This window comes from Brachyistius frenatus, unplaced genomic scaffold (assembly GCF_029030835.1).
Source record: "Brachyistius frenatus isolate BFR_SWC_R1_liver_20210118 unplaced genomic scaffold, ASM2903083v1 Contig_4, whole genome shotgun sequence".
Lineage (NCBI taxonomy): Eukaryota > Metazoa > Chordata > Actinopteri > Embiotocidae > Brachyistius > Brachyistius frenatus.
Window position 1 is genome coordinate 6,773,523 of NW_027210603.1, and position 27,992 is coordinate 6,801,514.

At 40.8% G+C, this 27,992-nt stretch overlaps 2 protein-coding genes across 2 annotated transcripts; both read right to left on the reverse strand.

The window, feature by feature from the left end:
• Nucleotides 1-236: 236 nt before the first annotated feature.
• Nucleotides 237-14,034, reverse strand: tmf1 (TATA element modulatory factor 1). The gene is made up of 17 exons (XM_069712757.1): nt 13,460-14,034; nt 11,999-13,353; nt 11,079-11,182; nt 9,464-9,590; nt 9,183-9,288; nt 7,016-7,158; nt 5,233-5,399; nt 4,311-4,467; nt 3,833-3,925; nt 3,545-3,701; nt 3,214-3,406; nt 2,136-2,205; nt 1,964-2,056; nt 1,753-1,875; nt 1,459-1,605; nt 1,200-1,325; nt 237-1,060 (listed from the first exon to the last, which is right to left on the reverse strand). Exons 1-17 carry the CDS (start codon nt 13,593-13,595, stop codon nt 920-922), a joined length of 3,438 nt encoding a protein of 1,145 aa, XP_069568858.1. The 5' UTR covers nt 13,596-14,034; the 3' UTR covers nt 237-919.
• A 951-nt stretch (nt 14,035-14,985) lies between these two features.
• mapkapk3 (MAPK activated protein kinase 3) lies at nt 14,986-27,992 on the reverse strand. Its single transcript, XM_069712890.1, has 10 exons — nt 27,191-27,992; nt 22,397-22,536; nt 19,997-20,061; nt 19,552-19,631; nt 19,318-19,444; nt 19,084-19,159; nt 18,869-18,993; nt 18,354-18,439; nt 18,147-18,227; nt 14,986-16,291 (listed from the first exon to the last, which is right to left on the reverse strand). The coding sequence occupies exons 1-10, from the start codon at nt 27,470-27,472 to the stop codon at nt 16,136-16,138; spliced, it is 1,218 nt and encodes a 405-aa protein (XP_069568991.1). The 5' UTR covers nt 27,473-27,992; the 3' UTR covers nt 14,986-16,135.

Sequence of the window (27,992 nt, forward strand, 5' to 3'; positions counted from 1 at the left end):
CTCTCCGGCTTCCTTCCACCGTCCAAAGACATGCACGTCTTGATGTTGGTGATTCTGAACCAAAAAAAAAATGACCTTAGGTGTGAATGAGAGCGTGAATGGTCTTTGTTTCTGTCTGTCTCTCTGTGTTGCCCCTGTGATAGACTGGAGACCTGTCCAGGACGTACCCCACCTTCGGCCAAAGGGTGCCAGAGCGTGCAAGTGTTTTAGACATGGAAGAAAACCTTTGAAAACTGTTTAAAGTGTGCAGAACAGAGATTTATTTGAAGCGTTTTGTGAAGCATTAGTACTTTGTGTGAATGCAATGAAAATGCTAACTTTGGATGTGTGATTTCGCACCATCTAAATTAGAAAACGACAACGTTTTCACCACCCCAATAAATGTTTAATCATTTACATATGTATACAGTTTAAAACCCAGTCTTCAGGATTTCAGTCAGACTACTCTCAGGTCGACACCACCTTTGGCGATTTGCAAGGAGTTAAGAACAATACATACATTTCTCTGTACAATATTTTTTTTATATACTTCCGATTATGCATTAAGAACTAATGGTTGATTTTGTATAGTGCAAAATAACCCTTCACCGTCTCATGCAGTTAAAAATTGTCTATACAATACCATGTCAAAGGGTCAATCATGAGAAATGTATAAAGCAAAGCTTGAACAAAGTCCCAAAGATTTCAAATGGACAGGTGAATCACAAACTGATTCAGTAATATGCACTGTGTATGTTTTGCATTACACCAACATCCCAATTTAAATAGAGTATATGATCATAATCTAAATAAAATGATACAAATAAACGAGTTTTCTTCGGACACAGTGATTAAACTTAAATTTTCTGCCTAACTGTTTCCTGTGAAAGCATTTGTGACTGAGTAGAGCCCCAGAAGTAACACAGTGAATGCAACTAGTTTATTTCTGGTTCTGCAGCAATTCATCAATCTGGGTTTTATACATGTTCTTTACATCCTCTAGGTCCAGTCTTAGTTCTTCTGCTTCTTCAGCCTTTTCTCCATACATCTGCAGGATGGTGTTGTGCCTCTGCTCCAGGTCCTGAAACACACAGCCACACAAAATGAGAAGAAACTCTGCGGATACAGTACCTCTCAAGAAGAAAGCTGACACTGGGCAATATTTGCAATAAGGTTCTGGTCTCCCAGACCATACTAATGATGTATATATAGCCCTGTACCTTGAGCTGGATTTTCAGCTTGGGGATCTCTTTCACCTTCTCCTCTATCTCGTCGTTTTGATTTGTGAGTCGAACCAGCTCCTCTGCCATCACAGAGCGGCTCCTCTCCAGACTGGTGATCTCAAGCTAAGAGAACAAAAGAAAACAAAAGAGTCCAGTACATATAATAGTAAACAACTGCTGTTATGTAGCAGCGGCATCTAATTCATAATTGAAATCTTAAATCTAAGATAAATGTTGTTCTGAACTGCTGCAGTACCTGCAGCTGTGCTATCTCTCCTTCTCTCAGCTTGAGTTGAGACTGGAGGTTCTCTATGATGCTGGAGCCTCCAGACAGTCTGGCGGCCTCGTACAGGTTGGTCCCACTCATCGTCATGGTGCCCAGCGAGTGGTCTAAAGAGTCATCCTGGGGAAGAATAAAACAAGGTATTAAAGCCGTCAAGCTACACAAATACAAGCAGGTATAAATGCATCTTCAGGTTCCAGATGTTGACATGTTTTTTGATTGTAAGATATACATTCAAACTAGCATTGTAAGGAAAGCAGGGTGCACCTGGGAAAGGATGGAAGTGTGCAGCCCAGCATTGTCAGCTCCACTGATGGAGCTAGAGCGGGACAGGGAGGGCGTGGAAGACACTGGGGGCTCTCCAATAGAGTGGGTCATGGCTTTCCGCTCCTGAAAATTAAAATTGAGAAGTTTTGGACTGAATGACACGAACTCAAAATAAAATAACATGTTAATAAATTATAAAATTCTCCTAAACCTTTTCTCTGAGTGCTTCTTGTGCCAAGTAGCATTTCTTCTTCTCTTGCTCCACCTTCATCTTCTCCATCTCTAGCTGATTGTTCAGCAGCAGCTGGTGGGAGGAGCAAAAGGAAGCACATAGGTTGTTTCATGCAGTTTACCAACATGAGCAAGAAAGAGTGTTGTTGTACCTTTTCCTTCTTGGCCTCTTCAACCATCCGACTATGTTCTCCTCGCAGATTTTCCAATTCAACATGCTCCCTAGAATGAGAAGCTAAAAGTGACTACAGAGAATCACCAGTATTGAAGTCCTCTCTGAGATGCTATAGAACAATCTTTTATCCCGCTTATCTCCTGAAGAAGATAAATGGTTTGTTCAGTAGACAAAAATTTGGTAGCTTATATAGTCATATTTTCAGCAAGCTGTTTATGTCTATGTGTAGATAATAGACTAAAATATGGAGCCAGGAGTCAAACCTAGAATCTTCCGATCAGTAGTGAGATGCATTAACCAATGCGCCACTGGCCCATTCTCATACTATGGGACCTTCTAACCAAACATAATCCCGTGGCACAAAAGCCATGAGCAGCCCATGCATGAGTGCTTCTCTCAGGAGGGTGGGCAGGAAGCGGGTTCCCGGGGCCCCGGCTTTACACTCAGACTCACAAATGTTGTTTGTAAAACTTCACCACTCCAGCAAGCATTAACATTACAAGGGGAGCTGTGGTGACTAACAGTTTCCCAAACCATTCTGCAAGTTTTATCCTACTCAGAAAACCTTCTCTATTGACTTTCTTCACATATGTCTGGAAAAATAAAACTGTTGAAAACTACAATATTGTTTTTGCCACTGACACAGATGTATTTCTGTATTGGCACACAACAACATGCAACCACAGTAGATCAGAGGAAGAAGATATCATTTCATTCTGCTATAAAACTCTGTTTACCAATGTTTCAAAGTATAATTTTTTGAATCCACCACAAAAACCGACCAAATTCAGGTCAGTGTGCTACTTAAGGTCCCTCTGAAAAATCCTACTTTTGTCAGCCATTTTTAGACACTAACACATTACTTGGACATAACTACTGAAAAGCAAATACAAGCCACTGATAATAACACTCGATCAACTATTCAATAAACTAACCACATATACATAAACTTCATCTAGGAACCCCACACATGTTCCACTTGCCAAGAGACACAAACCAGGCAGTGGATGCACATTATCACTCAACCTAGTAGTTTTAAGTTTGGAATTTGTCACCTGCTATTCTCATCCTCCAGTTTCTCCCTCTTGTTCTTCTCAGTCTCCAGCTGTGCCAGATGTCTGGCTTTTTCCTGGCGGAGCAAGGAATTCTGGGACTCCAGGGAGGCCAGTTGGGACTTGATGGTCAACAGGTCTTCTGTTGCTGATCGCTCCTTCTCCACAGCGACGGCCAGCTGAGCCTGGGCATCCGCTGTTGAGACAAAGAGGGAGAGCAAAAAGACATCAAGCTTTTCACCCACTTTGCACCATACACCCTGTTTCCACTTGGCTAGATCAATCCAGACATATCCCTCCTGGCCAGATCGGATCACAAGTGGCCTGCTCTCACCAAGTCTGTCAGAGATATTCTTCTCCAGTTTCTCCCAGGATACCGTCTGTCCACCGAGTGAGGCCTGTAAGTTCTCAATTTGTCGCAGTAAGGGTCGTGTGGCCGAGGTGACACTCTGGCTGAGCTCCTGGTTCCGAGTCTCTGCTTCCTGCAGTCTCTAACAGAAGACAAAAATACAATGGCGTGCATTAAATAAACCCTTTTTCCTGTCAAAATGATGGTTATTTCTGCAACTTATCAAAAGGAGACATCTTGATTGGATACATTAACTCAAATATATTATGTTACCTGTTGAAGCTCACTGATCTCCTCCCTCAGATAATCTTCTTTCCTTCCCTGCTGTTGCTCAGCCCTCTGCAGAGCCGCCCTCAGGTCGGCCACCTGTGCACAGTATTACAAAGAGATAATGATTTAATGTCCATTTTAACTTGTCTTTGATTAAATGATAAAATGTCAAACATATAAAATTCAGCTTGTTATAAATTGTTCTGGGATAGATGAATTTGTGTGTCAAGTTAAATGAATTGACTAGTAAGTATGCATGAAAAAAACACGCAAATAATTATTCCTTGAGCACAATGGCAAAACGGCAGTTACAAATTACTGCTGCATCCCTGACTCACATTTGATGTTTATTGAGGCTGCATTAAATTATACTGTAGAGCACACTTTACATAAGGTATGCTGATATTGTCGGCTTTATTTGCATGCATAGAAAAAAAAATGCTCCATGGTTACGTGTGTGTACAGCACAAGCCTGTGTTACCTGGTTGGCCAGTGCCTCCTGTTGCATCCTGGCCTCCTCCTGGGCCTTCTCGAGAGCCAGACTCAGCTGCTCTTTGGCTTGTGTCGACCTGCTCAGAGCTGCCTCTTCAGCCTCACTGGCTCGGCTGGCATTCACCTTGTGAAGTTCTGCCAGCTCCCTGAAAACAGAGATATCACCATCATGGCCATTTACATCTGCACACTGGATCTAAAATCAAAAAGCTTGATTGAGCACTTCTATATTACTTAAGAATATGTTGAAAGGCTAGGTTTACATTTTCTTAACTGTGTCTCCGTACAATATTGAGATGTCCTTAGGCACATGGAAAGAGTTACTGGCTATTGTAGCTGTGAAGTTATCCCCCCAAGAGATGGGGATGTGACAACAGTCCTCCTTCTGTGCAAAGATACATTTAAAACTTAAACCAAAGCTAATATGAGGATTAATCGGTCTGATTTAGTCAAATCTATTCTTCCAAAGTTTGTGTCTTTTTAGTCCAAAAGTCACAGTGAGGAAACCTTGTCCAGCAACACAAAACAAAACAAAAAAAAGACTGCAACTTGATATAAGTACATTAGACTACTGAAGTATCATATTAGCTTTGGCTAAACTTTAAAAAATTGTTTTGCACAGTACAGGGATTGTGCTCTTTTGCTGGATTCACATCAGGAGGGAATTACTTGATGGCCAATATGTTACTTGTTTGAAGACCAACTTAAAAATATGGGGCGCACTATGCATATAAATAGTTACTAAAAACTGGAGTATTACACAATGAAAGTGTCTTATTCCAATCGCAGCCTGAAAAAAATATGAGATCTGAAGGACCTAAGATACAATAGTTGGCTTATAAAGTTGGATTTCCAGTCAGCACTCTGGTCCTTAGTATTCAGTATCAATAGCAGGGTGTGCCAATGTTTACTTATAAGAGTTGTCCAGAGCTGCCTGCAGACTTCTGCTTTTCTCCTGCAGCTCCTCAGAGTCTGACTGCAGTCTGCTCAGCTCCTTCTCCTGTCGCTCCACCACAGCGTTCAGCTTCTTGATGTTCTCTCTGTGCTGCTTCTCCACCTCCTCCTTCCCATCTAGGACCTAAACGCATAAAACAGGCAACCGTGATCATACTAAACAAAGTTTAAGTGAATGACAACAAACACTTTATCTACACATGAAAGAACAAACATAAAAACATATATAATTTTTTTTTTTTTTTTTTTTTTTTTAAACATTCATTGAATGGTGAGAATCTCTTTTAAAAAAAAGTTTTTACAGTAGTTGATATGTTAGAAAACAAAGAGTTAAGAGTAATGAATAACCAATCCTAAATGCACAAATACACAACATTTAAATGGCCCTATATTTTTCATCTTTCCTAAACATTACAGGACAGTAAAAGACAACAAAGTCCTTCATTATATTTTTGCAGTTTTGTTAAGATGTTCTGAAAGTATAGTTGTGTTGTAGAATAAATGCCATATGCACTTTGAAACTTTGAACCAAAAGGTGACTTTGACGCAACCCTGCTCCGCCCAGCAATATGTTAAATCCTCACACCAAGCTCCCATAATCTCTGTCTCATGCGCATGGTTTAACTAGCTCATTAATTTCAAAGAGGTCAGAGTGAGTGTCAAAATGAGTCAGTGTGAAGGCATTATGTAATTACATTCACTTTTCACATTAAGCCAAATCAGAAGCTTTATCTGTTGAAAAGCAAAGTCAAAACATGGAATGACGAACTGAGCTTAAACCCATCTCATTGCACCTTCTAACAATACCAAGTCCTGACTTGTCAACCACACTTTCTCGAATATAACCAAAGTAAATCACCAAAATTGAAAGCTGAAGACGCAAACACTGCTAACTGAAACAATCAAAAGTAAATTTGGTTTACTGGATTAAGCCTAAATGAACCTATAAAAACATAATCCCTGGGGTGCCATGGTAGCCTAGTGGTTAACGGTTATGCTTTTGCCTATAATTGATAGTGGTGAGATATGATGTGCAGACGCATAAGGAATTAAATGGATGATGTCATTATGTGCAATGTTTTTTTTAAAATTAATCTGTTTACTCAAGATTTTAGAACATAAAACCAATATGAAGAAAGTTAATCAAACATCACAGTTTAGCAAGTGCATAGAAAAAGTGAATTTAAGCATTTCGGCATTTTATTGGAATAACCTTAAAATGATCAGACCGAGTTTAAAAAAAAAAAAAAAACTTAACTAGATCAAATGTGTAGAAAGCTTTCAAGACGGCCTTACACTGTTTGCTCTTTAAACTTCAGTGCTTAAACCATTTGATGATGGTCGGGGAAAAACTCTTAATATGTATTACCATCCCGTTTCCAAAAAAGTTGTCACTCTGTATGAAATGTAAATAAACTCAGAATGCAATGATTTGAAAAATCACATAAACCCATATTTAATTGAAAATAGACCAAATGTTGAAAACGGAGAAATTTTAAAGTGATAAACATGCCCGTCCCAAAGTTTTTGAGAGGTGCTGCTGCCATCAAATTCAAAATAAGCAAGTTTTTTCATAAAACAATAACATTTCTGAGTTTCAACATTTATATGCTGTCTTTAGTCTACTTGCATTTAAATATGGGTTTACACAATTTGCAAATCATTGCATTGTTTTTATTTCCATTTTACACAGCATCCTAACTTTTTTGGAAACAGGGTTACACTGTAGTAAATCCTGACCTGCTGCAGGTGCCTGAGCTCCTCTTCTTGCTCCTTGATTTTCTTCTGTTGCTTGGTCAACTTTGTATCACTCTCCTTCTCCTTCACACGCAGTTTCTTGATGATGTTGCTGTGCTGCAGCTGCTGCTTGGACAATTTTTCACCTAAAAGTGAGAGAACATAAGACCCCATTCAACCATTCTGGTAAAGATGGAAATTGATGCTGAGGCTATACCCACTGAGCAGTATTTCAGTAACAAGGTAAAAAAAAAAAAAAAAGAAAAAAAGTCAAGTCCCCAGCTGTACTATTATAAACCATTAACACTCTGATCCTTCACAGCTGCTGTATGTCTGATTCTTGCACTGTAATAATATATTTTCTGTTTTTCACATCTCTACCCTCTCCATTGAAAAAACTAAAATAATCTATAACATTTGATTTTGTGTTTCAGGTGGCAACATTTTGTACCTCTCCATTTATCTTCATACACTGCTCAAAAAAATAAAGGGAACACTTAAACAACACATCCTAGATCTCAATGAATGAAATATTCCAGTTGAAAATCGTTATTCATTACATAGTGGAATGTGTTGAGAACAAAATAACATAAGAATGATCAATGGAAATCAAAATCATTATCTCATGGAGGTCTGGATTCAGAATCATACTCAAAATAAAAGTGGAAAAATCAGATCACAGGCTGATCCAACTTCTGTGGAAATTCCTCAAGACAAGTCAAAATTAGGTGAGGGACGACGGATGTTCTCCTGAGGGATCTCCTCCCAGACCTGGATCAAAGCATCAGTCAACTCCTGGACAGTCTGTGGTGCGACGTGGCGTCGGTGGACGGAACGAGACACGATGTCCCAGATGTGCTGGATTGGATTCAGGTCTGGGGAACGGGCAGGCCGGTCCATAGCATCGATGCCTTCATCATGCAGGAACTGCTGACACACTCCAGCCACATGAGGCCCAGCATTGTCATGCATCAGAAGGAACCCAGGGACCACTGCACCAGCATATGGTCTTACAATGGGTCTGAGGATCTCATCCCGGTACCTAATGGCAGTCAGGGTACCTCTGGCTAGCACATGGAGGGCTGTGCGGCCCTCCAAAGAAATGCCTCCCCAGATCATCGCTGACCCACCGCCAAACCGGTCACGCTGGAGGCAGCAGAACGTTCTCCACGGCGTCTCCAGACTCTGTCACATCTGTCACATGTGCTCAGTGTGAACCTGCTCTCATCTGTGAAGAGCACAGGGTGCCGATGGAGAAGCTGCCAATCTTGGTGTTCTCTGGCAAATGCCAATCACCCTGCACGGTGTTGGGCTGTAAGCACAGGCCCCACTTGTGGACGTCGGGTCCTCATACCACCCTCATGGAGTCTGTTTCTGACAGTTTGAGCAGAAACATGCACATTAGTGGCCTGCTGGAGGTCATTTTGTAGGGCTCTGGCAGTGCTCCTCCTGTTCCTCCTTGCACAAAGGAGCAGATAGCGGTCCTGCTGCTGGGCTGTTGTCCTCCTACGGCCCCCTCCATGTCTCCTGGTGGACCGGCCTGTCTCCTGGTATCTCCTCCGTGCTCTTGACACTGTGCTGACAGACACAGCAAACCTTCTTGCCACAGCGTGCATTGATGTGCCATCCTGGATGAGCTGCGCTACCTGAGCAGCTTCTGTGGGTTGTGGACACCGCCTCATGCTACCTCTAGTGGTGAGGACACTGGCAAAATGCAAAAGTGACCAAACATCAGCCAGAAAGGATAAAGACAGAGAAATGGTCTGTGGTCACCACCTGCAGAATCGTTCCTTTATAGGGTTGTCTTGATAATTACCTCATTTCCACCTGTTATCTGTTCCATTTGCACAACAGCAGGTGACATTGATTCACAATCAGTGTTGCTTCCTAACTGGACAGGTTGATTTCCCAGAAGTGTGATTGACTTGGAGTTACATTGTGTTGTTTAAGTGTTCCCTTTATTTTTTTGAGCAGTGTATATACATGATAACAGATGTTTGAATGAGAGTTTACATAATCCAGCAAACTATTAGTTAATCTGTTACATTTGACATCCACTAAAGCAACTTTAGTAGTGAGAAAGACCTAGAATACAACCTAGTCTAGACTGTGCAGTCTATTTATAGAGGTCAGGTGGGATTGGTGGAGATGCTTCCTAAATAAGTCTTACCCTCTTCCAGCAGACCTTTGATCTGGTCCTCCTTCTCTTTGATGATCTCCAATGTATCACTGGAGTTTAGTCTTGTAGAAAGCTCTTCTCGTAAACCCTTTATCTCCTGTAGCACAAATACATTCTTTGACATAGAAACTTTGGACATGTTAATTTTTTGGAGTCTATCAGGATTTGGGTTTGGAGGAAAATACAGAATTTAAAAAAGGCCTGTGCAGCTCTTGGAGAAAATTCTCAATTTATTTAAAATGAATGACCAATATTATTAATATGGGAGTTACCTTCTTGGCTATGTCTCTCTCCTTGCAGGCCAGCTGAGCCTTCCTTTCTGTATCGGCAATGCGTTGGGTGAACTCATCCTTCAGGGACTGAACAGTGGAACTCTCCTCCTTCAAGCTTATCACTTCACTGGAGGACAAACAGACTCTTTAATGTAAGAGCTTAATGTCAAAATCTGTACGACCTAAAGGCAAATATGCCTTCTGAATTCTGCACCCGTCAATTATTTGAAGTCAACAGTCAGAGAGACTGAATGAAAAACATCCTTAGAATACTTTCAGTGATATATTTAACCGTGCACTGTAATGACAATATAAATGAAGTTCAGAATGTCTTCTTACTTCTCTCTAATCAATGTATATTGGATGTTTTTATGGTGGTATTATCTTGTGTGTCTTGTCTGACCTGGGGCCCGTTCCACAAAAGTAGAATTAAGAAGTCCAGGCTACTGGAGTTAATCCAGGCTTCACCTAGCCCAGTCAGTTCATCCTGGCTTAAGATGTTTCACAATTGCCAAGCCTGGCTGATCAGGTGCGGCTCGTTCAAACTTGTGTGTGTAATTAATCTGGATAAATACACTTTCATGGCTCTCTTCAAAAGACCACAAGGTGGATCAGATTCACTGATGTTAAATGGAAAAGAGGCATGCTGCATGCTTAAATCTTAGTGAGAAACAGCTTTTAATGGAAGCATACGAGGAGGAAAAGGACAAAATGTGAAAAAGAACACTGCTGCTTTAATTAGGGAGCTCAACAGGCGTGGCAGACAGTAGTGGACTGACTGAATGCGTTGTTTCCTTAAAATAAACATTTATCGAACACAGATCTAAACTAAAACTGTCATAATGCTATAGCCTACTCCAAGGAGTTAATGGCTCAAATTATCAGTTGTACACCTTAATGCCTTAAAAGTGAGCAGAGGAAGTTAATGTTACTCATATTATTCACATTGAAGATTACACTTGAACATTTTTTAAGGCCAGTACAGATGATCTGTGGGACGGTCAGGGCTCAGTGGTCTGAATCTTGGGAACGTTCATGCAGGCAGTCATTAAAAAAGCCGAGGGGTCCGACTTGTCACGAAACACCTTTTTCCATCAGAAAGGCCGTTTGGCCATCATCGATGACGTCATCAAGGACACGCGATTGTAAAGGGAGAAACACCCATCTTTTAATACTTTATTGCCCTCATGACTTAATTCAAAACACCTGTGCAACTTTATTGTCCATTTCTAATGATCTCAGTAACTGCAATAAAATACTCATCAAACCTCAAGTAATAATATAAACAGTAGTCTTTATAAAGGGAAACTTCTTTTATTATTTATTTTATAGCAAAACTTCCTTTTGACAGGGAATAACTGTACGAAATTGATTTCTGATCAGAGTAAACACTGACTGAAAGGCACCAGGATTAAGTAAGAATGGTTGTTAGCCTGGTCTGGACCAGGATATTTGCACAGAACAAATCTCCATGGTAATTTATGTGCCACTGCTTTTGTGAAACCCTTAATCCCTCATCCAGGTTTTGTGAAACAGGCCCCATGATATCAGTAATAGCAGTTAAGATTATTTATAGTTCTTGAGTGAAGCAGGTGTGTGCGTGCCACATACTCACTCTTTCAGGTTGTCACACTCCTCCTCCAGCCTGGCCTTGTCTTTGCTAACCGCCAGCAGCTGAGACTCTCTCTTCTCAAGGCGGCCTGACAGCTCATCATTAACCTACGATATGTCCACAATGTTTTTTCTACTTACAAAAAAGCCTGAACATATCACATTCATAAGGAAACCAGTACAATAATCTTCTTTGATTGGAATGACAGATTCTTAGACTTGTGGAGTGAATACAGATATTTCATTGAAGAAAAATGTTATATGCTGGCAGGAGATTTAATTAGAATTAATGTTCATGTGATTGTTTAAGTTCAAACATTGCTGTTTGAAGCTTTGCTGCTACATCATCTCGGGTTTTGAAAGCTAAATCTATTAGACAGGAAACTATCAAGTTTCCAAAGTCACAGCTGATAATCTGGGAAAAACAGGTCAGAAGAATCTACAAGAAATGATGACATGGCAGGGTAGCAAAGCTATTTACTTCTGTTTTGCTTTGAAAAGCTGTACAAAATACAGAGTTGATTTTTTTTTTGGTTTCATTTTAAATGTATCAATGTTGCTTTGTGATCACTGCTGAATTCTTCAACTATTTACTTATGTTCATGTAGACATTTTTACTTTTCAGAGAAGTTTTAAACTTTTGCATAGTACTGAACACACATGATTAGTCCTTATCGGTTTTTTTGCCAAATGTTGTGGCCAAGTTACGTCGTGGAGGGTTTAGTGCATTCATCAGGATCAACAAAGCTATGTGGACTTTGTGAACTAATATTTTGCAGAATATCTCATTTTAATCAACACGTTTGTTCCAAAACCTCTCAAGAATTAATATAGGTGAACACGTACAAAATATTTGTATGTGCTTAAAATAAATTATTAAATCTCATTCTGCCAGCTGCGCAAGTTTACAACATCAGTTGTTACCTTTTGAAGCTCCAATATCTGAACAGTTGTGACACTCTTCATCTCTTCAGTGATTGGCTCTTCAGCTTTGGCGGTGGGTTCAGAAAGTGTGACATTAACCTCTGATTCCTGCCCTGTCAATTCTTCAGGCTGCTCACTATTCACAGGTGTCGCACTGCGTCCACTCTCCTCCATCTCATCCAGCGACTGCTCCCTCATTGCTTCAGTGAATCCCTCCTCCTCCTCCTCCTCTTCCTCCTCACCTACCTTCTCCACCACTCCATCGTCCTGCTTCTGACACGACGATACCGTTAAAGGAGCAGGGCCCGCGGTGACAGACGCTAGAGTTCGACTGCCTGGGGCGTCATCGTCCGAGTTAACCTCACTGACACTCCGGCTGTCCAGTGACTGCACACTAAATGAATCGATGCGCTCAAATGCATCCGAGGACGAACCGCAGCTCTCTGTGAGTTTAGGGTAGTCCTCAAGTCGGGGGAAATCTCCACAGGAGGAGGCAGTGAGAAGCTGGAAGGAGCCCTGCATTAAGTGAAGGCCAGCCTTGCTCTCACTAGTTTCTTGTCTCGAGCTGGCTGAGCTCTCACTCAACACACTCTCATGGTCGAGGACTTCAATGTCACTGGTGGTGGATGTTCCTGAGGAGAAAGCGCTGACTGGAGGGGAGGGCGTATCATTCTGACGATCCTCCACTTTTGAGTCTTTATGCTCCGGGATTACTTCCTTAGAGGATGTGGCCGGCGAGGGATCAGAAGGAGCAGAGCTCTCAACGTGAGAAGTGGAGGGTTGAGGAGAATCTGTGACATCCACCTGGTGTTCTGATGGAGTCTGTGACTGCTCTGTTTTTAAGTCTACAGAAACTGTTGTGCCATCATCTGTCTTTACGCTGCTTGTTTCAAAGTCAGGGTCACAGGGAGGCTCACTGGCCAAAGAAGCAGGAGAGACTGGCTGCAGGAGGATAGTGTCCGAGTAATGTGGTGGAGGTGAGGACTCGGGCTCCTCTGACTGGCTCTCAGCTGCTGTCTGACTCTCAGGACTCTCATCAGCAGGTCCACACTTTTGACTCTCCACATCTTTCTGGACCACACCATCTTTGCTTTTATTTTCCTTTTCTTGAAGCCGCCTTTGAGACTTAGAAGGGGGCACAGACACAACCTGGGGGTCGATGACAACTTGTACGTCTCCGGGCAACAGAAAGGCACTGAAAAAGTTTTCGGATTCATCCACAACGGTGCGGGTGACGGGAGTAGTGATGGCCTCTGAGGAAGGAGGAGGAGTATTGGTCCTCTCCTCAGGGGGTGCTTCCCACTGCGTCATCCCCCATCCTCCACTTAATGAAAGCTTTCCAGATAATGTAACATCTGACCAAAGAGATATCAGTTTTAATATTTGAAGTGGCTGTAGCTGTTCATCTTAAATTTACATATGGCAACAGAAACTGTTGGAGCACTATGTTACATTACTCACCATCATAGGGCATTACAACTGTGTCACCCCATTGGTCCTCCTCTTTGATGTCCAGGACACGGTCAATTGACTTCTGAGCTGTTGTTAAAGCTTGTTTAGCAAAGGTGGACAGATGAGACGCGTTAAACCAACTCATCCTGACTATCGGGCGAGTCAGCTAGCGAGCAAACACCCAGTTCAGACTGAGTTCCACGGATCTTTAAGGGAATTCAGCATTACCACACAAACACTGTCACATTAACCGCGTCTGCGTTTGTCGTCAGTCGCGAATATTTTCAGAGAAGCTTGAGGTGACACCGAGCTACCGTGCAGCTAACGAGCAAAGACGTGCGTAAACGCTAGCCGAAGCTGTCGGGAGCGTGGACAGCAGAAGAGTTTCTGGCCATTAAAATCGCGACATTTCTTCAGGTCAGTCATGTAGAAATGCGGGTTTCTCCCAACATCGCTCACAGAACTCCAGAAAGAAGGTCAAGTCAAACGCATTTCCGTGGTAAATCGAGCTTCTCTTCGGTTCCCTGCGCTCGGTCGTCATCGTTTGTTGTGGTCGCTCTCAACTTGTAGCACGCAAAGCGTTAGCCTGCTCGCTACTTCCTGTCCACGTAGCACCATGACGTCATGAGCTGGTCCGTCAACACACGCGCCCACTCGGTGTGAAGTCACACGCGCGGCCGTGGAGGGTGTCTGGGTTAAGGGGAAGACCTGTTACCTAAAATACTGCAGAAAGATAGCGAAATTAAATAGAAAGCGTGTAATAGTGTGTAAATTAGAGAAACGGTGTATATTTATTGCATATTCACCCACCAAACATCATCATCATGATATAAATATACAAGCCTGAGAGGAAAAAATATTTATATAAATTCTCTCCCACACTTCTACGACCGTATACTTTCTTTTTTGTAAATTCAATTTTTTTTTAGCTGTTCGTAATCTCATTATATTCTTGGATTTTTTTTTTTTTTTTCCCACAGTTCCTCAGTTTGTACAACACAGCCGGTAAAGTCAAATAATGTTCCGTTTTTTCAAGTACAGCAACATGTTTATTTCAAAATACAAACCTCTAATCCCGTCATGTGCCCATGAAAACAGTTTTTAAATGTCTGCTTGATGCGAGGTAACTTACTTTTCCGTTTCAAATAAACGCGCGGAACTAACATGTGTAGGTGTGTGGCGTTTCACCTCGGTCTCTCCGGTAGTGCTGCACTTCTCAGGGAGTGAGGTTCGGCCTCGTCCCGGTGGAACAACACTTAATGTGGCGGACACTCCACGCAAACGGAACGAGAGTGTGCATGGTCCGGTTTGGACTTGGGCCAGAGTCTCACCACTGCCTCGAAATGAGGAAGTGTGTAATCTACAACATGCTGTAAAATTCCTTCCACAAACACTCTCAGACTTTCTCATTGTTTGCCTGTTAGGCTTTTTCCTGAGACAAAAACAGAGGTCTGCTCTATTAATGGCTACTCCACTGCTGCTTTTTATAGTTGCTGCACAAAGCAGCATGATTAAAAAAAAAAAAAACGACAGCCTGAGGACCACATAAATTTAATCCAAAACCACATAAAAAAATACAATCTACATGGAAGAAGAGCACCTTAGTGAGATTACCTTAAAGGTTGCACTGACTTGCTTGTGTTGCGTTATGAAGGGAAACTGCAGCCACTATTTACAGGAACCATTTTACTCAACCTCCATAAACACGCACCTTTCTGAAGAAAAGTGTCACAACTCTTCAGTGTAGCACAATCAACTGTTGCCCAACTACTGCTTCCATGAAGCTCTCTGGCCAGACACTGACAGAAAGCAGACAGACTGTGAGCTGCCTCTTGTTGCTCCATTAATAGGACATAATGTTGACGTGCAGCAGTGACACGCAGAGTCAAATATTTTACTTGATAGTGAGCATGAGGTCATTTTATTGTTGCCTCAATGAAAAAAACTCCCTGGGGTTGAACTGTCAGGTCATTATGGAGGCTGCAGTTCGACAAGACAGTCAGAGTTAGACTTGTTTAAACCCTGGAAGGAAGGCAGCACAAGAAAGACAACATTAAGATAACACAGGCAATAAAGAGTGTTCCAGTTTCACAGTGTGTCCACAGTTGGTTTCTGTGTGTGTGTGTGTGTGTGTGTGTGTGTGTGTGTGTGTGTGTGTGTGTGTGTGTGTGTGTGTGTGTGTGTGTGTGTGTGTGTGTGTGTGTGTGTGTGTGTGTGTGTGTGTGTGTGTGTGTGTGTGTGTGTGTGTGTGTGTGTGTGATCTGCACTCTAGTGCATAGTTGCAAAGGAGACCGCAAACAGGCGATCCAGCATTCAAATACACAAAATCACTACAAATACATCAAGTCTGCTCAGACACTTACAAACAGGCAAGCTCTAAAAAAAAATTACATACGTACATAAAAATAATTAAAAACAGGCCCACAGGGAACATAGATGTTAATTCCTACCATTGACAAGATACACATGATATCATGTCTTGATATGTCTGATAAATGTCCAGCTTTGATACCGGTGTTCCGATATTCTCCCTTTTTAAAAAAACAAAAACAAAAAAACATTTCCTTTCCAGAGAACGTCCAGTCTTTGAAGAGTCACCAGCAGCTCTAAATAATTTCCTCTTTTGCACATGAACTTTTCTCCCATTTCTGAGCTTCATTTCTCTGTTGGCTGGATTTCCTCGTCTCACTGACTCTGGCAGACTGTGGACCCACTCTTGGCCCCTGCAGCAGCCTTCTTGCGCCTCTTGTTGAGAAGAGGGTTGCTGGACGTGTCGAGATCCTTGATCTTCACCTGGTCGTAGTCCACACGCATGGTCGCTAAAGCGCTGGTCATCTCTTCCTGTGAGAAACAAGGCAGAGGATCAGGTGGAGAAGAGCGTCAGAGGATCTCAACTGTTGCTTTTAGTTTTACAATTATGTGCTTTCCTACTGACAGTTAACAAAATGGATATCATTCATGCACGTTACATATGTCACGTCAGCCAGCTGGGAATTAGTTTAGCGTAACAAAGACTGAAAACAGGGAATACAGCTAGCCTGGCTCTGTAGAAGCTTACAAAATTAATCAAACACGCACATCTAAACCACATTAACTAACACATCATTTTCAAGTTTTTGGTGAAACAAAAGACAAAATATAAAAAGGTCAAGTTGCGGTTTTAACAGGGATTACGACCAAGAGTTTTTCAGAGAACAGTTGCGAGGCAACCTATGGAGACATCAGGAAGTTGATACTCTTGGCTAAGACATATTGAACATGAACCCCACTAAAACCACAAGTTGATATTTTGACATCAGTTTTTGTGGAGATATGACACTGATGAGTAAGCTGTTGAGGTGCTGATAGGAAGGTTTAAAGATCCCATATTTTACACATTTTGATGTTTTATTTGCAGTCTTTATATCCATATGAGGGTATTTTTTTGTGGTATTAAGTATCAAACAAGCAACTCAATATGGTTTTCCATCTCCACTTCTAAGTTTCTCTCTGGAGCTCTACCAAGAACAGACTGTTTTGTGTTTGAGTCTTTAAAGCACATTGATATCAACCATCTTCTGATTGGTTGACTCTTTTCTGAGTGACACACACCGAGGACAACCAACGGTTTTCTTCTGTCTTTTAGCTTGCTAGCTCTGCTACGGAATGACCGCTCTGTGTTTTCTTCCACATAAAAGGCTGCAGTGGACTGTGCTTTTAATAATCTAAACAGCACTGTTGCTAAATACAGACTGTGTACATTCCTTAGCAGACTGAGTGTTTTGACACTCTCACAGTACTTATACAGCACCTAGACCTGCTTTATAATCCAAAAAGAAATGGAAATCTTAATTTATAGAATATGGGTCGCAAATTTCTTGCACAATGCAGCAATGCGTATTGCATAACTGAATAGTAGAGTATTGTGCGCATATCATTTTGAAAATGGTCTTTTCATACCTTATCATTTCAAACTTGCTCAGTCAGCTGTTGTAAAGGAATGTCCCATTATACTCATCATTTACAGCCACTAAAGACAGGGTTTTTCCTTCTCTGTATTAATCAGAGAAAAAGACTTGGGAGCAACAACACAGGGCAGCTGATTTACTTTGTGTTCAAGTGTGTTAAATGTAAAACTGGACTAACTCAGTTCCAGGCTGTGACTACTTCCCCTCCAGGTGGCAATCGGGGGATCATCAAGATGGTGACAAACAAAACAATCTCGTTCATTTACACAAGTTATTACAATCATTAAAGGGACACTCCACTCATTTTACACAGAACAATATGAATACAGGCTATTAGGAGTATTTTGTACAATTTCTATAACTCTTGTTCACAGTATGTACTCTGTGTCTCTGGAGAAGCTTTTTAAAGCTGTGGCTGAAAGTAAACTGATGACATCATACGAATGACATCATTATGACATCATCAGGGTTATTTCATCTTTGGCTTGGAGTCTCCAATTTAGAAAAGAAAGCATTAAAAACCATCAGGATGAAGTCTGGAATTCTCTTGTATTCTGTGATACGAAGAGACCAGCACATTTAGAGCTTACCCCATACTACAGACTAAAAGTTGGGATATCTCTGCCTCTTCACCATTGACAGAGTCCTCTGGCACACTGGTGACAAATCTAAAATGTTGGTAGCTTAGCAGTAACAGGCTGTAATGCCAACATGGGACCAGATGAGGTGAGTGTTGTTGTGCTTCTGACCTTCACATCCTCCCACATCTCTCTGTCTTCAGTCAGAACCCGGGTGGTGTGGAGTGGAGTGGAAGGAACCATCATGGACTGCTGCAGAGTGCAAACACACACACACACACACACACAGATGAAGGTATGGAAACAGATGCACAGACATACAGGAAACAGAGCAGGAAGCATATAAAATGACTTTCTGGACATGACACAGATACTTACATTGATCCAGGGGTGGTTTGTAAATTGAGTGATGGTCATTCTCTCGTTGGGGTCTGTCTTCAGTAGTTGGTGGATCAAATCCTTTGCTAGGAAAACAAAAGCAAAGATAATTACATTAGTAGGAGCCAGACACATAGACATGCAAATATTGTATGTTGTGAAGCTTTTTCTGGTCTCAGGGACAGACTGGCCTATTTACACAGAGAAATAGGATCATTTGAGAGTGAGAGAGAAGAGTGAGAGTGACTGGGAAAATTAGATTTATTATAGTGCACACACTGTAATAAAGAGGAGTCAAGAGGAGGATACCAGCTGGCTGTTTACTCCAGCTCTAGGGAGTTTAGATAAGATTACTGTATTTGTTGTTGCCTTTACAAGTGTAAAGAACAGGGAATATTTGATGAGTGTGAGACATGATTCAGATCTTCAGAGGTGTTAAGGCAGCACTACTCTTGCACCTAAGGTAATCTATAGACCACAGTTCACTGGGGGATGGTAGTGGGGAGGGGTCTTACCTTCCTGTGACACCTCTGACCACTCTGGATTAGGAAATTCATACTGGCCCATCCGGATCCTCCTCTTCATCCCTGGAGAAATGGCCTGGCCTGTGTTGGAGTAAAATGGAGGGAAGCCACACAACCTGCAGAGACAAACACAGAAAAAAATTAAAACCTTAAGAAAGATTAACCCACATTTCTTTTGACGCTATCCACAAACACCCAGTACTCACAGGATGTACATGATGACGCCCAGAGACCACATGTCACATGACTTGTCATACTTCTCCGGCCCCAAAACCTCAGGAGCTTATCAATGGTAATGCACATACACACAGACAATACAAATGGAGATTAGGGGTACTTCACAGGCAAATAATGACTCAACAACTGTATTATTTTTCCTTTTGAAACATCTGACAGGATACTGAAAAAAGAGCTGAAGACAACAACATGAAGCAACCTACCCACATAATATGGTGTGTAACAGGGGGTCTGCAAGGGGTTGTGTAGCGTGGTCTCTTTAGCGAAGCCAAAGTCTGTCAGTTTGAGGACCCCTTTTCTGTCTTTAGTGGTATACAGCAGGTTCTCTGGCTGGAGATGCAGGCAGAAGAAGAAAAGAAATATGTGAACATTTCACTGAACTAGCCAAAACTGATTTATGCTTTGTGATCCAGGTGCTGATCTTAATCTCCACGTACCTTGATGTCTCTGTGTGCAATGTTAATGTTGTGGAGAAACTCAATGGCCGTGCCGATGTCTCTCATAATCTCAGATGCCTCTGGGAGGAAACAGATAAACACACTCTCTCAAACCAGAAGCAATTCCAAAATTATACAATGACTGGCATAATTAAAATTTGTATAAAATTAAAGAAGTGGAGTGCAGTGTTAGTTCAGGCAAATCAGTTAAACACTTTAGAATTCGTGTCACAGCCTGGAGTGTTTGAGAGCTTTTCCAAAAAGAATAGCTTTTCCATCAAGCGTTTGTTATGGTAACCGTTCTGTTAGTTTTACTTAAATGTCTCTGGCAGAAAGGATCAAACCTGTACATTCTGTCCTATTCTGTACTTTCCTGTCTTCTCCTTTCCAAGACATCGAGTGCCACTATGAGGTCATTACAGTCCATCACGTCAACAGTCCTCACCTTTTTCAGTGAAAGCCTGGTCTCCTCTGGCCTGGATTCTGCTGAACAGCTCTCCTCCCTCCATACTAAACAGACAGAGAGAGAAGTACTGTACTCACTTTGCATGTATGATGAACAATATATTAATCAACTTATTGGTATCATGGAATAATAAATATATTTCTGATGTTACACTTACTTGAGATATAGCACATTCATTACATGATTGACTCTTTTGTTAATTGCACATTTGTAAAAGTGCACTCACTTTTACTCTGAAATTCGGGGGCATTTATTTTTTTTATCACAGAAAAGAAGACATATTTAATATTTACAAAAATGTGTAAATTCAAAAAGAGGAATTGATGTGTTTGACACGTTTTAAGGATCCACCTTAAGAAAGCATTGAGAAGAACTATTGTTTTGCCAAAATAAAGTTTAAATTAAAATGTTAAGATTTAATGTACATTTATTAACAGAGTCCAGTAAAATAAATGTTTTTAATATATGAAAAGTATCACAGGAAAGTGCACTGGTGCACCTTGACGAAATTTCATCTATTTTTAAAGTCTCTTTATCAAATATAATTAATGTATTAAAGCTAATCAATTTTTTCTAAAACTTTGTAAATCTAATATAACAACTTTTCAGTTGCAGCTGGTATTTATTCTTCACCTGCATCCTTTACATTCACTTATGGTTTTAAGCAATCTTTAGTCTGACAACTATTGTACATTTAAACATATAATAGTTCATAAAAAACAATATTTTATTTATGATATCTTTATAACTTCAACCTGAAACTCTCCTACAACATGTCTGTTTTAGTTACATTTCATACCTGAGATCTATGATTAAATTCTTTAAAAGTTCAGGGACTCTCACCACCAAAAATGTTTTTGAATCAGATGTTTGTGCTTTTCAATCCTAACTTTTATAACCAGACGTCATATACGACTCACCGATACCTGAAACTTTCCTTTCTGTTTTTGCTCACTGCTGAGTGAATGTACTTTCATATGTATTAAGTAAGAGCGTACTTTTTGTGTTTCACAGATGAACAGATAGCCGAGACAGAAATGTGTCTGTGACTATATAACTAACTAACTGCTGTGGTCTGTGTTGCCGTCCTCCTTAGACCCTTGTTCACACAGCCAACAGCAGTGAATCCCCCCCACACACACAGACACTCAAACGGCAACTAAATACAGTTGAACAAAACATTAGCTGTGTTAATAAAGTTGATGATAAGAGTGAGCTAGTCTTTGTTTAAAATTCCCACCAACACAGAAAGTGTTGTTCCTTTTTTGACACCTGCTGTGGTTTCTTTCTTTCCTCTCAAGTATGATGTTGTTTCCGACTGGAAAAAAAGGCCAATAGAAAGTCCAGGGTTCAAATGCCTGAATGTGTGTGCAAAAGCATACGTAAGAAACAGTTTGTCTTGACACATGAATCCCAGACAGTCGATCTCTATCACCACCAGTGATGACATCTTGGGGTCTTATGACTGACCTTTGGCTTGTAAGATCTGAAAGATCTGCCTTCACTGGCACACAGTGCTATGTCACTGCAGTAGCATTCGTGAGCTTTGTTTTTTTATGTGGCAATATGTGAGCCACATAATGCATAATGCATAATTAATATGATTAATGCAGAAATAAATCTTCCACATAATTTTCAGTGGAAGAGCTTTAATTATGAACTGTCATATAATATGCGTTTGGTTGATCCACAGATGATTTTTAAACCTCTCAAAATGTTCGAAAAAACAAATGTTGCCATTTGACAGGAGGAATCCACAGCAAACAAAACCTTTTGACTCTGGTTAAATTTAGCCAAACTAAGATAGTGTTTCAGAAAATAGTCCATTAAAAACTTGTTTAATAATGTGGCTCTTATAAACCTACTTAAAAAAAAAAAGGAAGCAGTTTTATCTTTCAATTTATGTCACAGTTATCTGTGTGATTGGAGGATCATGAACAGTGTTGACTTGTGGTGTCGACAGTATCTTGTCAGAACATTTGGGCATGTCGTAAATCTAAAAACTGAGCAGTGCTACGCTAACTTTCTATTTTCTGATCTGTAAATACATAGGTTTGATATTTTAGTCTTTTGTCCAAAAGAGGTTTGTTCCATCAGCTAGTTAGATAAATCCACATCAGCATTTTTGAATTGTTGGTCCTACTCAGAGCTGTGAATTGTTGGAATGTGTCACATGGAAGAAAATCTGATTTAAACTCTTAGCAAGACATAAGAAAACAGCCCTGTTTTAAGCTTCAAGGCAATATTTCTTTAAGATATCGTTGAGTTTTTAAAATGTTGTGTTAGACACAGGATAACTAATAAAGACATAATGAGGAAACACATGGTTGCCAGGGTAGGTCGGGGTGTGTAAACTGACTGGTGAAATATGAAACCTACCACTCCATGATGATGAGCAGGCACTTCTTCCCATGATGCATGTTCTCATAGAGGCTCAGGATGGGCACGATGTACGGCCCTCCTGACACTCGCCAGTGAAGCTCCACCTCTCGTCTCGCTTTGGGACTGTCGTAGAGAATCTGGAGGAGACGTAGAGACAGAATGATGGATACAAAATCAATGAGTGATTTAAACTTGTTTAATATTATCAATAATTAAAATGATGTGTTTAGAATGATGTTGCAATTTAAGAATTTTTGCAATTTAGGATTTTGAGTAAGCTCTAATTAAAAAAAAAAAAAAAAAAAAACACACAAACAACTAACCTATACAATTTGTTTGAAGTTTGAAATAATTTAGCTTGTGGTGTAATGTAACACATGAACATATCACATAAGTTTAATTATTCTATGCCATTTTAAATACAATTTGCAGATACTGACACATACTGATTAAAGCCAAAGTTAGTTGATAAACAATACATTTATCAGTAACTATTTGAAAATGGACAAACAGTTCCTGTATCCAGCTTCTCTATTGTGAGCATTTACTTTTATTTCATATCATTGTACATTTTTTATTAGAATATTTTTTGGCTATTCATCAGAAAAAATAGGAAATTTGAAAACATCAATTTAGGCTTTAGAAAACGGATAGATGATTATATAAGAAACACATACTGTGATTGATAGCTAAACTGAGACAATAACTGGTTGAGTAGTCAGTAAAAAATAAATGGATTGTTTCTTTCATCTCCAATGTCAATATAAGAAAATATCCCTTTTAATACTTTAATAATCAGCCAGATCACCTGAACCTATTTCAGCTTTTAAAACCTCTCAAATCCACAGCCTCATGTCAGCTGTTACACTTATTTGGTCTTCAAATAATTTCCTATTCCACGGATAAATGACAATAAAATGTTCGGCTGATAAAAAGCAAGTAATCGCTTCTAGTTTTTAAGGCAGGTTGGTCACACGTCACAGACAGGTGCAGCACGTGCACGCACGCACACACACACACACACACACACACACACACACACACACACACACACACACACACACACACACACACACACACACACACACACACACACACACACACACACACACACACACACACACACACACACACACACACACACACACAGCAGGTGGCAGACTTTGACATAACACACAGTCACAGTGTATTTTTGGATGTGACAGTGATGTAGTGATCCCCTGCTGCTCACAAGGCCGGTCTGGTCACACAGCGAGCCTGGAGTACATAACGCACACAAGGAGGTTGACTTATTGACGTATGATAGATACGCATACTTAAATGTGTGTTGTGTTACAGGTGACTTAAATTGTTTTATAGAATATCAGATTCAGCGGGAGGTTAAAATGAAGTTTCTTGGAGACTCCAAATGTCAGAAACAACAGCTCAGAAGTGTAACGCTGTGCTTCAGCTCGCTAACGTCAAAGAGGAAATGAAGAGTTCAGAGCACAGCAGGCTGTTAAAAAAAGGAGTAGAGGGTTTCCGGTGGCTTGACTTGTCACTACTTTATGTGTCCTATTTTGTTCAACCGCTCACACTGAGTTTGACTTTGATCAAAGCAGTGGGGAGATTACTTTCTGCCATGTCATTTATAGCTTTATGACTTCAATCAGAGCAGATAGTTTGTCTGCTGGTTTCCTTAATTTCCTGCAGTGAACTTGAATTGGCCATAATAAAAAAGGACAGTGGGGATAAAATACACACAGCAAACACTGACGGGAATACAAGGAGACCCTCTTTCTGAGAGACTGCGACGGTTAATGTTCGGCTGGACTCTATTCCGAAGTGAGAAGACACAGAAACCAATGAACCACATCCCGACACCCGAACTAATCAGATCTGTGTCAGTAAACTAAAGACACACATGTACCTGATACTGCCTACTGAGTTTAACAGCACATTACCTCTCACTACACACAGACACACAAAGATCATTGAGACATTTGAATCTGGACCAAAGTGGTGGACCAACCAACTGACGTTGCCATTCAGAGAACCAAAGCTTTTGCATTAAAATAAAATCCCAGATATTAAAAACATACCCAACCCACTCAAAAGACTACAATCTTTCAAGTCAAGTAAGAAAAACACCTAAAACATATTTTTGTACACATATTTTCCAAGATTTCAGTTAACTACTCAACACAAAACCTTGCGAGGAAAATCCCCAGTGAATTTCCAAATTAGACCATATAGGCATAAAGTTCCTCTGTGCCGTGTGACCTAAAAACAAGAAGCAGGACTGATATACATCAACACAATTTTCAGTTCTTTTGAATACTACAAATATTCTCAACCACAATGGCCCCCAAATCTTCTGATACATTTATTCCACATGACTGAATGACTGATTAACTTGCACACTCCAACACATTAATAAGAAGGTTCAGACTGTGACAGTATGCTTTTCACACACTAAGCTGGCACTTTATTTGTAAAGGGAAAAATCAGAGGACAGATCTGTGCTTCTAATGGTATTAGTCATTAATGGCTGTGCTCAAGAGGCCTTCCGAACAGCACCGGGCTCTCCCCCTCTCCCCAGGTTTGACAAATCTAAGTTAAAAGAATCTTGATGACTGTAAATGAATTACATGGCTGCCATCCAGCTCTGCTGCAAAGTAGATTAAATCTATATCCATCCATTACATTTAGCGCTTAGAGCAACACTTAATTAAAATCCCAGTGAGCTGGTCAGCTCTTTTCACCCCCCTCCACATCACACGCTTTTAATTATTTCGTTTTGCTTTCTATTTGCATTGATATAAAGAAAATACAAGGAATGTAATAAATTAGATTTATGGCACATCATTTAAACTCCTACATTAAAAAAACATGTCACTTGATTCAGTACAATCCAGTCCACAATAAAACCACAGCTGGAAGAAGAGCTACAAGAACTACAACAGAGATGATAGACTGTCTAATGTCTGCTTCTCCAGCTTTTAACAGGTTCTTCACAGAGCAGAGGGGGTCAGAGGCTGAATGTGGTGGATGCTGTTTCCTCTAGAGCCCGACTTATCAGTCGATATATTATCGGCCGATATTGGCCCATTACAGATATATTGATATCGACGTATATGTTGGCCAATATGAAAACAAAAAAGTGTTTACAGAATATAATGCAGAAAAGATGCTTGGGATAAATTAGAATTTGTTCTATTTGTAAGTGTGTGTTTTTTGGCTATTTATAATCGTTACATTCCCAGGGAGGTTTACTGTTTCAATGCACTGATGTCAGTGTGGACTGTAAACTGTCAAACCCTGCCTCCTTTACATATCTTTGTCACCAGTGTCAAATGATGTGTAATAGAATGTGTTATATTATACATATCGGTATCGCCTCAAAAATCCAGTATTGGCCAGGCTCTCGTTTCTTCTCCACTTGGGTCCCACTGACCAAGTGCAGGCTTTTTTTTTTAAGGAAGCTGAAGTCTGTCAAGCACAGGCTCATACTGTAATAGATGTAGTCAGCTGTTACATGATGGTACAAAACCTTTTCACAGAATGAAACGGCAGCTCTAAGCAACCAAACATTTTCATCTCCGATTCAAGCCAGCAAGTAGCCTGCAGGATTTTTCAGCAACATATATTCTTAAACGTTTTCTCCGCAGCTATTTCTAAGCAGTAATTGTTTTCAACCTCTCTCCAACTCTGACATGATGCCATCAAGCGCCTTGTCCCTTTAGGCTTTTTCTCTTTTGTTTGTGATTGTCTATTTCCTGCTGCAGTTTATCTCCGTTTCATCTTTTGTTTTTCTTTTTATGACACAGCCCAGGACTACAGCTGTGCCTGTGGCACTGCTGCTGCCAGCTTTGGCAACTCAGATCCACATGGATTACTGTAAGCCAGTAAATCTCTCCGAGTCTGTGGCCCAGTGGTGACAGGTGACAGCCTGACGACCCGTGCATTTGAGAGTGCATACGTGAGTAAAGGCGTGCCTGAGTTTCCACTGCACCCAGAATAAGGTGTCCTTGTCAAAATCCATGTGTCTCTGTGAAGCAGTGTGTCGCTTGGCTGCCCCTTAACTTGCATCTAATCCTGAGCTCGGCCTGAACTTCCAGGAAACACAGCCCCATGATCACATCCAGCGTGCACACATGCAGCATATGTGAGCTCAGTGGGCAACATGTAGTGTATGTCAAATCCAGTATGAGCAGCAGGTGAAAACACAAGCAAAAGCATCACTTACACATTCATGGATTTACCCACACTCAGACGCACCAAGTAATCTCTTATCCACCATTACCAAAGTGTTGCTCGTCACCTTTGACCACTCCTGTCCTGTGTTAGATTGAGACGTGCTATCTGTGACCAAAATCTGACCTCAGTGAAGGTCAAAGGTCTTGATTCAGGGCAACCGAATCAACCAAGTTTCTAACTCATATCATTAACATACACAGCAAAGATGTTTGATGCATGAAGAAAACAAGTTGAAATCAACTCATGAAAATCAATATCTTCGGACAGGATTTAAAAGACTGGTGTAACTTAATAACTGCTAAACTCCAAATATACTGCTACTCCAAATTGATTTGGACAAACAACTATGTTATTATCTGCAGACAATGTGAGAGATTACCAGTAATGTTGGTATATACAAGGAAAACAGGTGCCCTTTCAATAAGGGGAATTTGGGATACATTTAAAATGGTACTAAGTCTGTAATTACACAGTGAGTGAGCGTAAACATATATGCCTATGTCCTGCAGTTCAGTTGATGATATACTAATGAGTGTCAGATGACTTCAATACCTTCAGTGCGCACTTCTCTCCAGTCTTCTTACTGAAGCACTCAAGGACTTTGCCGTTGATGCCTAAGCCCAGAACCTGACTGGAGATCTTGTAATTGTCCGTCACTGCATTGCGTTTTATATCCAGTTTGGGGTAAACTGGCATGGGGAAGTGGGTATCCGTGTCCTTCTGGTCAGCGGCAATGGGAACTGGCTGCTGCTGTTTCGGATTGACAGTCGGTGCGTCCTGATCAGTCTTTGGCGGTTGCGGCGGTTTTTCTTTTCCGTTTCCATTTTGCAACATATTTACGCCGACTTGTTGTCACCAGCGGCGCTCAGGAAGACAAATCGTGAGTAACTCAGCGAAAATAGTGCGATGTCTCCAGCTGGGCTCCAGGAATTGGCGTATAAACTGAGAGGTTCAGGATAATTTACGCATCTACCTGTCCCGGGTACCAAAGCCTCTGAAAGGATAAATTCCAATGGGTCTTTTGTCAGGCTCAGAATACACAGCACATTTGTTTAAACTCTACTACAACTATCTTCTTAAAATACCCGCCTTATTTTGTTTTTATTGCTCTATCAACTTTACCGGTCAGGACTTCTTCGGAGAAATCCAAATAATTCAATGAATCAGAATCAAATTCAAGAAGTAAAATCCAGTCAGATATTTTAAGAGACAGCCGGTCTCTTTAAGTTGATAATTTTGGTGATCTCAGTTCCCGTTGATCTTGAGTCCTTTAGTTGTGCTCACATGGCCAGTCACTGTCACTGTTGTTTAAGCACCACCCTCCTTCAGTCATATTTCCCAACTAGCCGTATGC